We start from the raw sequence: 12,888 nt of genomic DNA, 5'->3' as shown, positions 1-12,888 counted from the left end.
GAGTATACAGGGATGTATTGGGAAGGGGATGAAATGTGGTCACAATTCACTTTTTTATGATACAAGTGAAGATCATGTGTTAGAAAGTAGTCTATTCACTACTGGCAGTTGGTCAGTTTCACTTAAATGGATGAGTGTTATGGCAGAAGAGTTGTGTTAAACTGTTTCTGCGACTATATTTTGTATAGTGTTTTTAAACATGTAATGCACTATAGAAGCACAAAGCAAAATGGATGAACAGTTTAGATTGTGGGGTCTTTGAAAGTTTCTGGAATAAATTTAAATATCTTGTAAAGATAGTTGACATGAAAATACAGATGAAATATTATTTGGTAAGGGGAGGTGAGTAAAATATGCATCTCTTCATGACACTTCTGAAAACAAACAGCATGTCAGCATAGAACTTGTGGTTCATAAACAGCAAGTTCCAGTCTACATTACTCACTGGATTTTCTTAAAGGTGTTTGCAATGTGTTTGTTCCCAGTTTTAGAATTGTGTAGCAATACGACTTGTTCAGTGCTTTGTTTTTCCAGTTTTGTCAAATTTCTGCTTACAAATAATCTCTAACTTCTTCTTAGAGGCAATTTAAACAATAATTTGTTTGCTAAATTTACCCTTTTATGAGACTTAAAGTGAACAATTTGATTTTTGAATCTTGTTTTTTTTAAAGGGAGTAACCCAGATTGACAATGACTTAAAATCAAGAGCATCAGCATATAACAATCTGAAAGGCAACCTTCAGAACTTGGAAAGAAAGAATGCGTAAGTGATCTTAGACCTTGCTAATGGAGCACAAAAAAATGGCAGTTTAACTGCAAAGTGTTGGTAATGTGAATATACTACATTTTGGCTTGGTAGATTTTAGAGGTGCCTATGTTTCAGAATTCTGGTGTGTCATAACACTTAGCTTGTTTACTGGGGTGAACAGGCCTAAAATAGCGATTTTTACTTCATGATAGTTATACGCAAACAGTATTCTACTTGAGTAACGCTACTAATAACGTGATTCTGTTGCTGTTGGTTTCCTTATAATTTAAATATCTACCTAAACTTCTCTTGAGGAAGTTTCTCCTTTTATTATTACTATCTGAAGAAACCAATTAATATTGAACTTGATATATTCCTCAAGTACAAACGGTACAGGTGACTTGTCCCCAAAAACCCAGATTAGTTAAGCAGTGTAGACCCAATGTCTTAGATGGGTAAAGATGAAACTTAATGAAAATAAGGAGTTGGAATAACTTTAAATAACTGAGGGTAACATTCTGTCCTTTGCCTGTGTGTGTGAAAGGTACTTAACATAACCAGACTATGGTGTTTCCAGTGTGGAGGCATGCACTATGGGAGGGTATGCCCAGTGGCTATGGGCTACATACAAGCCTTAAGGATACATTTTTCAGAAGTGATTTAGGCTCCTAAGTTTCACTGAAAGTCAATTCTACTTTTGCCTCTTAAGTCATTTTTTAAAATGGGACTTAAAAAAACCCATGATTGACTTAGCAACTTTTATTGCAAACCCCCACACCCCACACATGGATGGGTCAGAAGCCTCAGCTGCTGCCATGCCACATAGGCTATAGTAGTGACAGTGGAACCACTGATAACTCTTGTCTTACTACTCTTTCTGTAACTGACGTTTTTGTAAATGCACTCTTTATACTAGTAATTAGTTCTCAAGTGAAGTACTTTCTAAAATGTTATTAACCAAACACTAGAAGTTATCCAGACCAAGTTTAAGATTTGAACTGTACACTTACTATAGCAGTTTTTGTTCCTCTACAGGGGAAGCTTGCTAACTAGAAGTCTGGCTGATATCGTAAAGAAAGAGGACTTTGTACTTGATTCAGAATACTTAATTACATTGGTGGTGGTTGTACCAAAGTAAGTAATCTCCTGGTACCAAATACAGAATAAAAATATAATCAAAATGCAAGCAAAAATGTAAGTTATACAATATGTTTTGTTAGAGGTAGGAAAGGACTGTTTATAGTATGGCTTTTAGACAATTTTGAGACTGAAAACAATGTAGCCCAAACTTTTAGATGCTCACCCATGGCATAACAAGCCTGTGTGTGGATATTTTCTCACTGTTGCTATCTTATGGCTTTATCATAGGGCGTGCGCACTATCCACAAATCCCATTGGAGAAAATTTGGAATTATGCCCTTAATGTTTTGTATGGAAAGGTGATGCCCCTTGTTAATGTTACAAAAGTTGTCCATATAAAATAATAAAATCCAAGCAAAATACTGGATGAAAGCCAGGATTTCTTTCCTAATTTTCCTAAAAGAACTAGTCACTGATTTGCCTGGTAATTTCAGTATTCACTCGTACCACTTAACTTAAACTTTTTTTTAATACATTACATTATGGTTCTATTTAGCTTCTTTATCCCACCTTTTCAAAGAGCTTGAGCATTGCCTTTAGAATCATGTACAACCTCTAGCAATTTAAAGAATATTCCTTTCAGTAGTCTTGTAATCTCACTAAGTCTTCTAAATGAATTCTCTGACTGGCATGAGGATCAAGAGGAATTGTCAGGTAACTTTTGAAGTATTAGCTTCAAATTGAAAATCTGCCCCTCTGCCAAAAAGTGCTAACCTAGAAACCCAAATAATCTTTTTTTTAGAGCGAACAGGGTGGAAAATAGCAGACTGAATATTTCTTGAATCAAAAACTGAGTAAACTCCAGGCATTTTGTTGGGCTGCCTTTACGTCACCAGGCTATCCATTTGGGGCGGCGAGTAGATGGTGGGCTTCTGATTTACAATATATATGCACAACATTACTAAACAGTAGTTCACTATTCAGTAAGAATTAAGCGTAACACCATAGGAAAGGCAATATGATCTATTCTAGTGGCAGTAGCAAGGGAGTGAAAGTAAAGACTCATGGATTGTACTTTTCCTTCTGCATTTGACTTGTTTTGATTTTAGGCAGGTTGTGTAGGGATGGGTTCCATTCCTGTAAACAGGAGTAAAATACTCACAAATCCATCATATTAATTTTGATTACTGGGGTGCATAATGTCTCTGAAAAGCTGGTTCTTTATCTCTGTACTTACTTTTATCCAACTCCTAAAAGGGGTTTAAATATCTCATGGGAGTGTTCAGAGACTTCATTGATCAATGTCTGTCAAACATTTGGAGATCCTCTGAGAGGTGTTAAAAATGTAATTATTAACTTCATTGTGTAGCTGTGCCTGATTTAAGAAAAACTTTGCCTTTCACTTAAAAAAAAAAAAAAAAAAAAAAAAGCCCACCTCATACAATACATGTGAACTTAAAAATATGTTTTAAGATCAGATACTATTTCTCCTTAATTTCTCTGAGTTCTCATTTAAGAGTGTTTTCTTTGCAATATTTGGTGCCCTGAAAAATAGGACAGCGAACCAAATTCCCTATTTCATATACTTTCTGATGTCCTCCAACCAGGGCCGGCTCTAGGCACCAGCAAAACAAGCTGGTGCTTGGGGCGGCACACTTTTAGGGGCAGCATGGCCGGCGCCAGAATGCCGCCCCTAAAAATGTGCCCCGGCTGCCCTAGCTCACCTCTGCTGCTGCCGCTGCGCACCATGCCGCGCGAAACAGCTGATTCGCGTGCCGCTGCTCACCCTCCCTCCCAGGTTTGAGAGCCTGGGGGGAGGAGGCAGGGCTGTGGATTTGGGGAAGGGGTGGGGTTGAGGCGGGGCCAGGGGTGGGGTAAGAAAAAACGAGGGGGGGGCGTCCAAAATTGTTTTTGCTTGGGGCGGCAAAATTCCTAGAGCCGGCCCTGCCTCCAACAATAGGAGGGAAACTTGACTAGCAAGAGGAAGAAACAATTTTCAAATACTCCTGTGGGTATCTTAATATTTAGGTGTTCTCTGCATGCCTCTTGTGACCCATTGGATTTTTACCATGGTTTTATTATTGTAGCGCTAAACTTGAATTATAACCTATTTATTCTGTAGGTCAAATTACAATGACTGGGTTAAGCAATATGAAACGTTATCGGAGATGGTAGTTCCACGATCCAGCAAGTAAGTGACTTTTTTATGATTCAGCTTTTCAGAAGTAAATCTTTGATTTGCTTGAATTGGGTTTTAGTCATGCACAAGAGTACCTCTGTCATGTGTCTTCCCCCCGCGAAAGCTTATGCTCCAGTACTTCTGTTAGTCTATAAGGTACCACAGGACTGTTTGTCGCTTTTTACAGATCCAGACTAACACGGCTATCCCTCTCATAGAGTACCTCTTAACCCTAAATCTTTCTGACCTTTTATTTTTAATTGGGTTTTAATTGCTGATTAGTAATTGATTATAAAGTCATTACCTACGTTCTTCTTAAAAAGTTCATCTGAATTTAACTCCAAATACAATATTCTAAACTTTAAGATTCTCTCTAAATTCTATAGTTCACAAAGGTGTCAGTCAGTCCCAGTGTTTATAAGGCATGGACTGAAGAATTGAAGCAGGAAAATTAAACTTGGCCAGATGTGCTGTGTTAGTCCTGGGCCCCAGTGTCTTATTTTAAAAAAAACAAACCTACCACAGGGTGACTGTGTTGCCCTTACTAGAAGGGCTAGATCATTAGAAACCTGATGCAGGATGAAGAATTGGGGATGCAGATGGTTCTGGGCAGGAGATAGGATGGAGATGTGTAGTATTGTGTGGAGATGAGTAATGTGTGTTTTGGCACTCTATAACCATGGAGGTCAGCACGTTACCTAGAAAAAATGTGTGAGAGGAGGCAGAGGGTACTCTATGTGATGGTGTGGAGGTGACTATTGTGTAGTGTTTTGGGGGTGGTGCAGAGAAACAGGATGGATCCTTGAGTGCAAATCCTGGATGTGAGTGGAGTGTGTGGGTGTTGGGTTGATTTTGTTGATGTTGTTTGTTGTGTTTGTTGTTTGTTGTTGGGGAGAATATTTGGGAACATGCTGGAGGATTGGCTGGGGGAAATCCAGTGATCTTTACTACTTTAAAAAAAATTTCTGCAGGAAGGAGGCATGGCAAATGCATTTTCCTTTGTCTGCAAGCCATATTAAGCAACACTGGATTTTTTTAAGCGTGCCTAGATATCTGGTAAATACTTTTTAAAAAACATGATCCTTTCCTTCAAGAGCTTGTGATGTAAATTTAACACAACGAATGTTTGCAAAGACAAATGTGAGAGAAGTGGTGGGGGAGAGAACAAGGGCAACAATAATATAATGTGATAACTCGAGTGCATGCAGTCTTGATTCCTAACTTCCAGTCCTTTCAGTTTTGTTACTATTTCTGCCCCTTATTACTTGTAGATGGAAGTGAGGATTTTTTTAGAGGGATTTGAATGTGGCAAGGGAGATGGCTAGGCAAATCGTGTGTTCCAAGTGCATTATAATTACTGAGGTAAAATTCCCCATTTCCTATTTGAGGCATCATTTTCCAGTAGTTTCCTAGTCCATTATTTCGATAATTAGGTATATTCTTGCACACTTTGCTCTTAGAGTTGGGGATGGGTGGGTGGTGTAAATCAGGTGGGTTGAGTGACAGATTTCTTGGCAGTGGGGAACAGGCTAGATCCCTCTAGCTGTTCGCTCCAGACATTTTAGCATTTGGGATTTTAGAAAGATTAACTTTTGTGAAGAAAGCCACATTGTATTGGGATGCTAGCTGGACTCCTTTAGAGCACCCTTTCCAAGATGGCTGACACAGCTCCATGCCACCCAATCACCTACTCTTCGTTCACTGCTACCTCCTCAACTCTTGTCCCTCTGTACTTGCACCTATTTCCTTTCACCTGAAAGATGCCAAAATAAATGCAACTGCTGAAAACTCTCATCACTGCAAACATCAAAATGAAATCAGCTCAAGTTCACTTCCAATAAAATATGGCTTTAAATTGGAGAAATATCCGGTTTAGCACAGCTAACAGTTTTACTCCAGAAAACATGTGAATGTGAAATGTAAACAGTTCCTCTCTTGCTCAAGGATGACAAAGGCAAGTGTGTGAGCTTCAATTACTCTTCTCTAATGTAGTTAAACTCTGGAAATTAAGTATTCTGGGTGTGGTAGGGTTGTTCTAGAACCATTCATAAGCAACTAAATTGATTTTACCAGTTCTGAGTGACCACAGACTAGAATTTTGATTGTGATGCTTCAGCCCCGTAAAGGTTCTTAACCTGAAAATTGTAACACTTTTTTTTTTTAATCCCCCCTTTACACAGTGTTCTTTCTGAGGACCAAGATAGTTATCTGTGTAATGTCACCTTGTTCAGGAAGGCAGTGGATGACTTCAGACACAAAGCCAGGGAATACAAGTAAGGTCACTTCTTCAGATTGATTTCCTATTTAAGAGTACTCTACACAGCCACTTGCAGTGGTTTTTGTTCCTCTCCAAATGTAGGTTTATGGTCCGTGATTTCCAGTATAATGAAGAAGAGATGAAAGCAGACAAAGAAGAAATGAACAGGCTATCTACTGACAAAAAGAAACAGTTTGTAAGTTGGTATAAACTAAATATTATTTTGGACAGAAATTACTATAGCTGAGCATTTTAAGTATGAAATGGTCACTGCTGCAATCATCCTCAGACCACGAAGCTCACAACAAGAGTTTTTTCTCTGTTACATCTGCTTTTGGTTTGAGACATAATGCTCAGAGATGCAAATCCTTGAGGTAAGGGTATGCTTCATTTGCATGTAAACTGTTGAATGTCTTTTTGATGTTGAATAAACTCACCCAAATGGTAACTTAGTCCCAAAAGGATTTTGATAATATGTAAGTTGTTTCCATTACACTCATGCTTGAAATATGGTGGGTCCTGAACACCAGTTGAAGGCATTGTAGCCTGCCTGAAAACATTACAGATGGTAGCTCATAGCATTACAGAGTCTTTTTTTATAAAATATACAACTGTCTCTAGTCCAAAAACATTCATTTAGAAAAACTGTGGTGTCCAAGCAAAAAGCTAAAACTCAATTCTCTCCTTTTAAGTAGAGGAGGAAAAAAAAAAAAAAAACCCACACATTAAGTTGTCCTCCTTCAGTGGTACAATATACCCAGCCAGATCCTTAGCTCTGGCTAAAGTAAATGAGGCTGGGGGTTGAAGTGGTGCTCTCTGTGATCCCCTGATCTTGGGGCTGCTCTGTAATGGGTCAGTCTAACCCAGTGATACGCAGACTGAGGCTTGAGAGCCACAAGTGGCTCTTTAATGTGTCTCCTGTGGATCTTTGCAGCACATATTAAAACACTGTATGATTTAATTTTTACTTGATCTAAGATATTAACCAGTCAGGATGCTTTTACTGTTAATCAATTGTAGTTGATAAAATGATAATACGTGGTCAATTATTTTGCTGTGCGAATAATATATATATTACTCTTTAAATATGAATATATAGTGCTATAGTAAATTAAACACTGAACGCATACTACTGTTTCTCTTTTGAGTAATGTTGATTGCTAATTTGGCTCCTGAACCACTGAGGTCTCAGTATCCCCGATCTAACCTGTGCCTGCTGCCAGCAGACTTAAGGGGCCATTATGGCCCTAGGCATTCCCAGTGCACAAGAGAGCCCTGTCCATATCCCCTATACCAGCAGCTAAGCGGAATGACATTGATTCTCTGTGGGGACTCTATCCTATCCAGGGATCTCCCTATGCAAAAGATTTTAACGGTATGGTTTGCTGTGTTTAGGGCTGCTTCATACCGTTGGAGTGGAGCAAAGCAGATGAGGCATGTCCCAGGATTGTTGTTCTAATTTTCAGAGTTAATAGATTTCTATGGGCTAAAAGCACAGTAGCAGAGTGATTATGAACTTCATTAATAGTTATTTGGCTGTTCTTAAAGTTCAGTGTAGTCTCAGTCAACCCAAGTGCAGTTTTCATATGAGATCCCTACTGTACTTTCTCTATACTAAAACATTTTGGAGTTACCTGTCCAGCGCCTACTCCTCCATCCATACATTTTCTGTGTATGTGGTAATACCACTTTAACCCTGAGTATCTGTTTAAACAATTTTTAATAAGGCTGAATCTTTATTGAGGCTTGTGAATAACTTCCTGTCTCTTCTCCCCTCTTTCCTCCCCCCTCAATACCTAACAGGGACCTCTGGTTCGATGGCTGAAAGTGAATTTCAGTGAAGCATTCATTGCATGGATTCATGTGAAGGCATTACGAGTTTTTGTTGAATCTGTTCTAAGGTAAACCGATTTGGAGCTGAGTTGCACTGTTTTTCCTAGGTTTTAAAAAAACCTATCTGGAACTACATATAGATAACTGAGGATCTTAATCCATGCACCATCTGGCTCAACTCATTCTGTAGTGTTCTTGGAGGTGCTCTTGCCCTACTCCTTTAAGCATCTTGGGCTCTCTGTATATTCGAACAAGAGGTGCTCACTGGCTGTTAATGGTTTGCTTTAATTGAATGGCTTGTAGAAGAAAACTTTCTAGACTTAGAAATGCCAGCAATAAATAAAGTGATCTATTCAGGATACACAGAGAAGACAAACCACTCAGTCATATTATTAGGTAAACACAGTTTAATTCAAAATTGTTCAGACTTTGAGGCATACAAAGCAACCCAAGACTCCTCATAGTAGTAACCACTAGATTTATTTTTTCCCCAGCATGGGGCTTTACTATTTTCTCATACTCTGCTTTTCTCTTGTTCATAAGTGAACAAGAAGTATAGCTAATAAGTTGATTAAAATAACTGGATGAATTCTGCAAAGAAAGTGGATTGTTAGCGTAGGAACATCTGGTTCTCAATTGAAGTTTGCAGCTTTCTAAATTGGATAGTTACTGAAAGCTTCTTGATACTACATTTGTAGTCACAAAACAATGTAAAGAATAAAATGAGGTAAATGAAGGAGCAGTGTTGAAAGGATGGCAGGGATTGGTAATAGAATCATAAGTTAATTTTATATGTCTCTTCCACAGCTAGCCCATCCCACAACTATGCAGACTTGTTACTTTGGGAGACAATGTGGGTAAGGAAAGTAAGATGAGACACTAGAATGAAAATGAATATTCACCTAGAGAAGTTAAAAGGTGGCTTTGAGAAGGGATTGACAAGAAGGGGGGCTAGCCTTTCCACACAATCAGACAGATGAGATCTTTCAACCTATGTTGAAATTTACTTTGTTACTACCCCAAGAATTAGAAGTAAGCTAATTGAAGTCTTCAAACTTAAAAAAAATAAAATAAAGTGGGGGATGAAGCTTGGTAAGAAGAATATGGGAGTTCAGTATTGACCATGGAAGGAATAAAAAAACAGGTGTCTAAATATTAATTTCTCTTCTTATTTAACATGAAATAAAATTCTTTTCCAAGGTTCTCAATATCATGAAACAGTAATAACAATATGGTCATCCCTAAATTAAAAAATAAGCAGATGTTTGGTTCTCAGGAACCAGAAACCTTTAGCAAGGTCTCTTCTCTCTAAAAAGTGGTGTAGCACTGTCTGAGGTAAGAATGAATAAACTCTGATGCCACTTTAAAAAAATCTCATTAGCATCTGTCACAGCTTTCTGCTTGCTCCCTCAGGTATGGTTTGCCAGTTAATTTCCAGGCAATGCTCCTTCAACCCAATAAGAAAACAATGAAGAAACTGAGAGAGGTTTTGAATGATTTATACAAACACCTTGATAGCAGTGCAGCATCTATCATTGATGTAAGTAACTTGTGTAATTTTTATAACTAGTATTTATGGTGTCCAGATGCCACCCATATTCAACCCTACATTGATTAGTCTTTTCTTAAAACCCAGTGGGAATGGTCTGCCTCACTGTACAGTGTTAATCCTCTAAAAGGAATTGCTCCATGAGAAAGAGATGCAGGCTTCTAGGCTTTTCTGGATGCTGTTTAACAAGAAATATGCTCCATGGATTGTCTTTGGGGCAGGTCACAAAACATGTTTCAGGAGCTCTTTTTTATTTTTATTTTTTTTAAAGCTCGCCCTTTCCATTAAGTACAACTCATTGCTCTCCTCCAGTGCAGAGGCCATTTAATCTTACTGGCATTAATTCAGTGAAGTTCTCAAGATGCCTTCTGCATGGATTTTTGCAAAGGAGGAAGTACTCCATTTACAACCAAGTCACCTGAAGAGCTGTTTCTATGTTCTTGGGGACTGCCGGGGGTCCAACATACACTGTACAATTTTTAAAGCACCTTTCCATGGCCAATGTACCATGGTGGGCACAGAGTAAGAAGAAAATAGAACTTTAAGTCAAATGGGTTGAGAACAAATGCCTTCAGTCAAGTTTAAACTTAGTTTAGAATTAATCTCTAGGCATTTCATAACTTTTAAGCACAAATAATACAGGCGATAGTATTTGCCATCTCCAGTCTGAGGGATTGCTTCTGTTTGTTAAAAACAAGCAAAGCATACTTTACGTGGCCGTTTCAGTAGAGATGCGAAAGAGTAAATGGACATGAAGTCGGAATTATCCTTTCCACCTCTAGAAGCCCTCAGTGCAAGGGAAGCTTGCACTGCTGCTGCCAATACTGTATTTGTTCTGTGTCTAGATAAAACTTCAGTGTCCATAGCCGTTACCGTTCATGAGCAGTTGACATTAAAACAAACCAATGTCTTGAGAGCAAAATGCAGGTGAAATGTAGAGTCCAGCCAAATAGTCATGAAAATGTTTCAAAAATTCTTTTAATGTAAGAAGTCAACGTTGATCATTAATAGGGAATGGAAAATTATATTTAATCCTGCAGACTAATTTTCAGACTTTTGGATCAGCTAAACTTTCCGTCAGTACAATTTTTAAATTTGCAGAAATATTAAATACAAAAGTTGAATGAAATAGGGATGTAAATAAACAAATCTAAATTTCATTTACACTGATTTTTCAGTTTCTTCTTTAGATTTCTACACTTGAAAATAGTCAGACAATACTGCATTACTTAAATGTTTCTATGTTAAGGAAAATCCTTTAATACAAAGTATTGTAGAGGAGTAGCAGCAATGCATGTGATTTTGCTGAAGATTGTATGAAATTGGGAAAAAGAAACAAATAACTACATTTTTGCTCCATATAGTGATGCTATGGTAACAAAGCCAAATGTCATTTCATATGAAATATGGCATGTATTGCTTATGCTAACCTACCAATATTTTTTAAAGGAACATGGTTTTTCTCTAAAAAGCAACAGAGGGTGGCACCTTTAAGACTAACGGAAGTATTGGGAGCATAAGCTTTCGGTGGTAAGATGCATCTGAAGAAGTGAGGTTCTTACCCACGAAAGCTTATGCTCCTAATACTTCTGTTAGTCTTAAAGGTGCCACAGGACCCTCTGTTGCTTTTTACAGATTCAGACTAACACAGCTACCCCTCTGATGTTTTTCTCTATCCACCTTAATCCATTTTGGGAAGCCTGATGGCACATTATCCTTTTCTTCCCTTACGTTTACATTACCAGACAAAACATAACCCAAAGTTTAAAATTCAAATAGTTTTTTGATATTTTTTTTTAAAGTTTTTGAGGTCTGGCATGACTAATGTTTGACTATGTCATGTAATCTCCTGAATGGGACACTGACCAATTATATTGTAAAATGTATAGTAATTTAAAAACAAAACAAAACATACAAACCTTGTTTCACAGGCAACTATGGATATTCCAGGCTTAAACCTCAGTCAACAGGAGTACTACCCATATGTGTACTACAAGATTGATTGCAATTTGCTGGACTTCAAGTAAACCTTTCCTTATCCTGACAATCCTCTGATAGTGTTCGTGTAAACAAACAGAAGTGAGGTTGAAGTACAATGATACTTTTAACTCTGTTAATCCTATGCTTGCTTCTTACTCCCTTTACTTAGGTGAATTTTCCCCATGGTGGTCCATCTCTTGACATTTTCTTTTAAAGAAGAGTGTAGGTATTACTGCTTTTAATCAATCAAGTCTGTAAATGTATATTGAGAGAATGAGAGTATTTATAAACAGAGTCATTTATTTAAAGAAAAGGGTCATTCCTCTTTCATAAGATGATTGCATTAATTTCATTTACCATTGTTCATAAAGATCTTGTTTACAAAGGAAGATAGTGTAAACATTTATGCCATTTTGTTCTCTGTATTTAGTAGATACACAGATATTAACATTGTTATTGAATTGTGATGTAAAGTATGTGATATTGATACAGTCTGTGCTTTCAGAATATTTTAAATTACAATCCATAAGCACTGTCGGAGAAAATAAAAATACCTGTGCAAATGTATGGTCTGTCTTCTTGTGATGCATAGAACTGTAAAAGTCTCCTGCCAAACATTAATACAGCTAATGTAAAGATGTGATATATGCTGTATCTGACAGTATAGAAATGCAGTTTTCAGTTTAACACAAATATTTGATGCGAGGTAAACTAAAATAAACACCTGCATTGTTGTGAGAAATACTGGAGCAGATTTTATTCCTATAATTTAAAGTTCCATGTGTGAATATATAGCCACAACTACTCGTAAGGTGACAGTCACATGGCCTAACTCTCTGGAGGAGTGAGAGAGACATAGGCTTCTTACACCCTGGGCCTACTCAGTATTTCTACTCTTTTATGTATATGTATTACTCTGTTTTCACTTATTTGCAATGGTGGCTACTCTTACAATGTAGCACCCAAACTTCTAGAGAAAGAACTGCTACTTACCCTATATCCCCATCACAAAGACAGCATTCTTTTAATACTTGTCGGAAAGAGTTTATTAACATTTCCAGTAACTGTTCTCAAGACATTTGTATTTGAAACTGTATCTTCCACTCACTGCTTCAACACTGATGGATTCCAAGTACTGGATTTAGAACACTAAAGCTTATTGTAGTCATCTGGACAAGTCCTGAGCTTTGAAATAATGTTTGGTAAATCAATTCCTCTCTGGAGTGTTGCAGTCTTTTGAAATTGTTTTCCCCAGTCAGCCT

The 12,888-nt window shown here is 37.6% G+C and overlaps 1 protein-coding gene across 1 annotated transcript in view; it reads left to right on the top strand.

Annotated features, from left to right (window-relative positions):
- Nucleotides 1-12,193, top strand: part of ATP6V1C1 (ATPase H+ transporting V1 subunit C1) — a 40,616-nt gene extending 28,423 nt beyond the window's left edge. Inside the window, exons 6-13 of the mRNA XM_054018924.1 lie at nucleotides 672-763; nucleotides 1,784-1,882; nucleotides 3,951-4,019; nucleotides 6,188-6,280; nucleotides 6,367-6,460; nucleotides 8,068-8,165; nucleotides 9,511-9,637; nucleotides 11,578-12,193. Coding sequence (XP_053874899.1) covers nucleotides 672-763; nucleotides 1,784-1,882; nucleotides 3,951-4,019; nucleotides 6,188-6,280; nucleotides 6,367-6,460; nucleotides 8,068-8,165; nucleotides 9,511-9,637; nucleotides 11,578-11,673 — 768 coding nt within the window. The 3' untranslated portion in view covers nucleotides 11,674-12,193. The remainder of the gene's footprint in view (nucleotides 1-671; nucleotides 764-1,783; nucleotides 1,883-3,950; nucleotides 4,020-6,187; nucleotides 6,281-6,366; nucleotides 6,461-8,067; nucleotides 8,166-9,510; nucleotides 9,638-11,577) is intronic.
- The last annotated feature ends 695 nt before the right edge of the window (nucleotides 12,194-12,888 follow it).

Source organism: Malaclemys terrapin, chromosome 2 (assembly GCF_027887155.1).
Source record: "Malaclemys terrapin pileata isolate rMalTer1 chromosome 2, rMalTer1.hap1, whole genome shotgun sequence".
Taxonomy (NCBI): Eukaryota; Metazoa; Chordata; order Testudines; family Emydidae; genus Malaclemys; species Malaclemys terrapin.
Note: the sequence above shows the minus strand (reverse complement) of the source record. Positions and strands in the feature narration are given on the sequence as shown.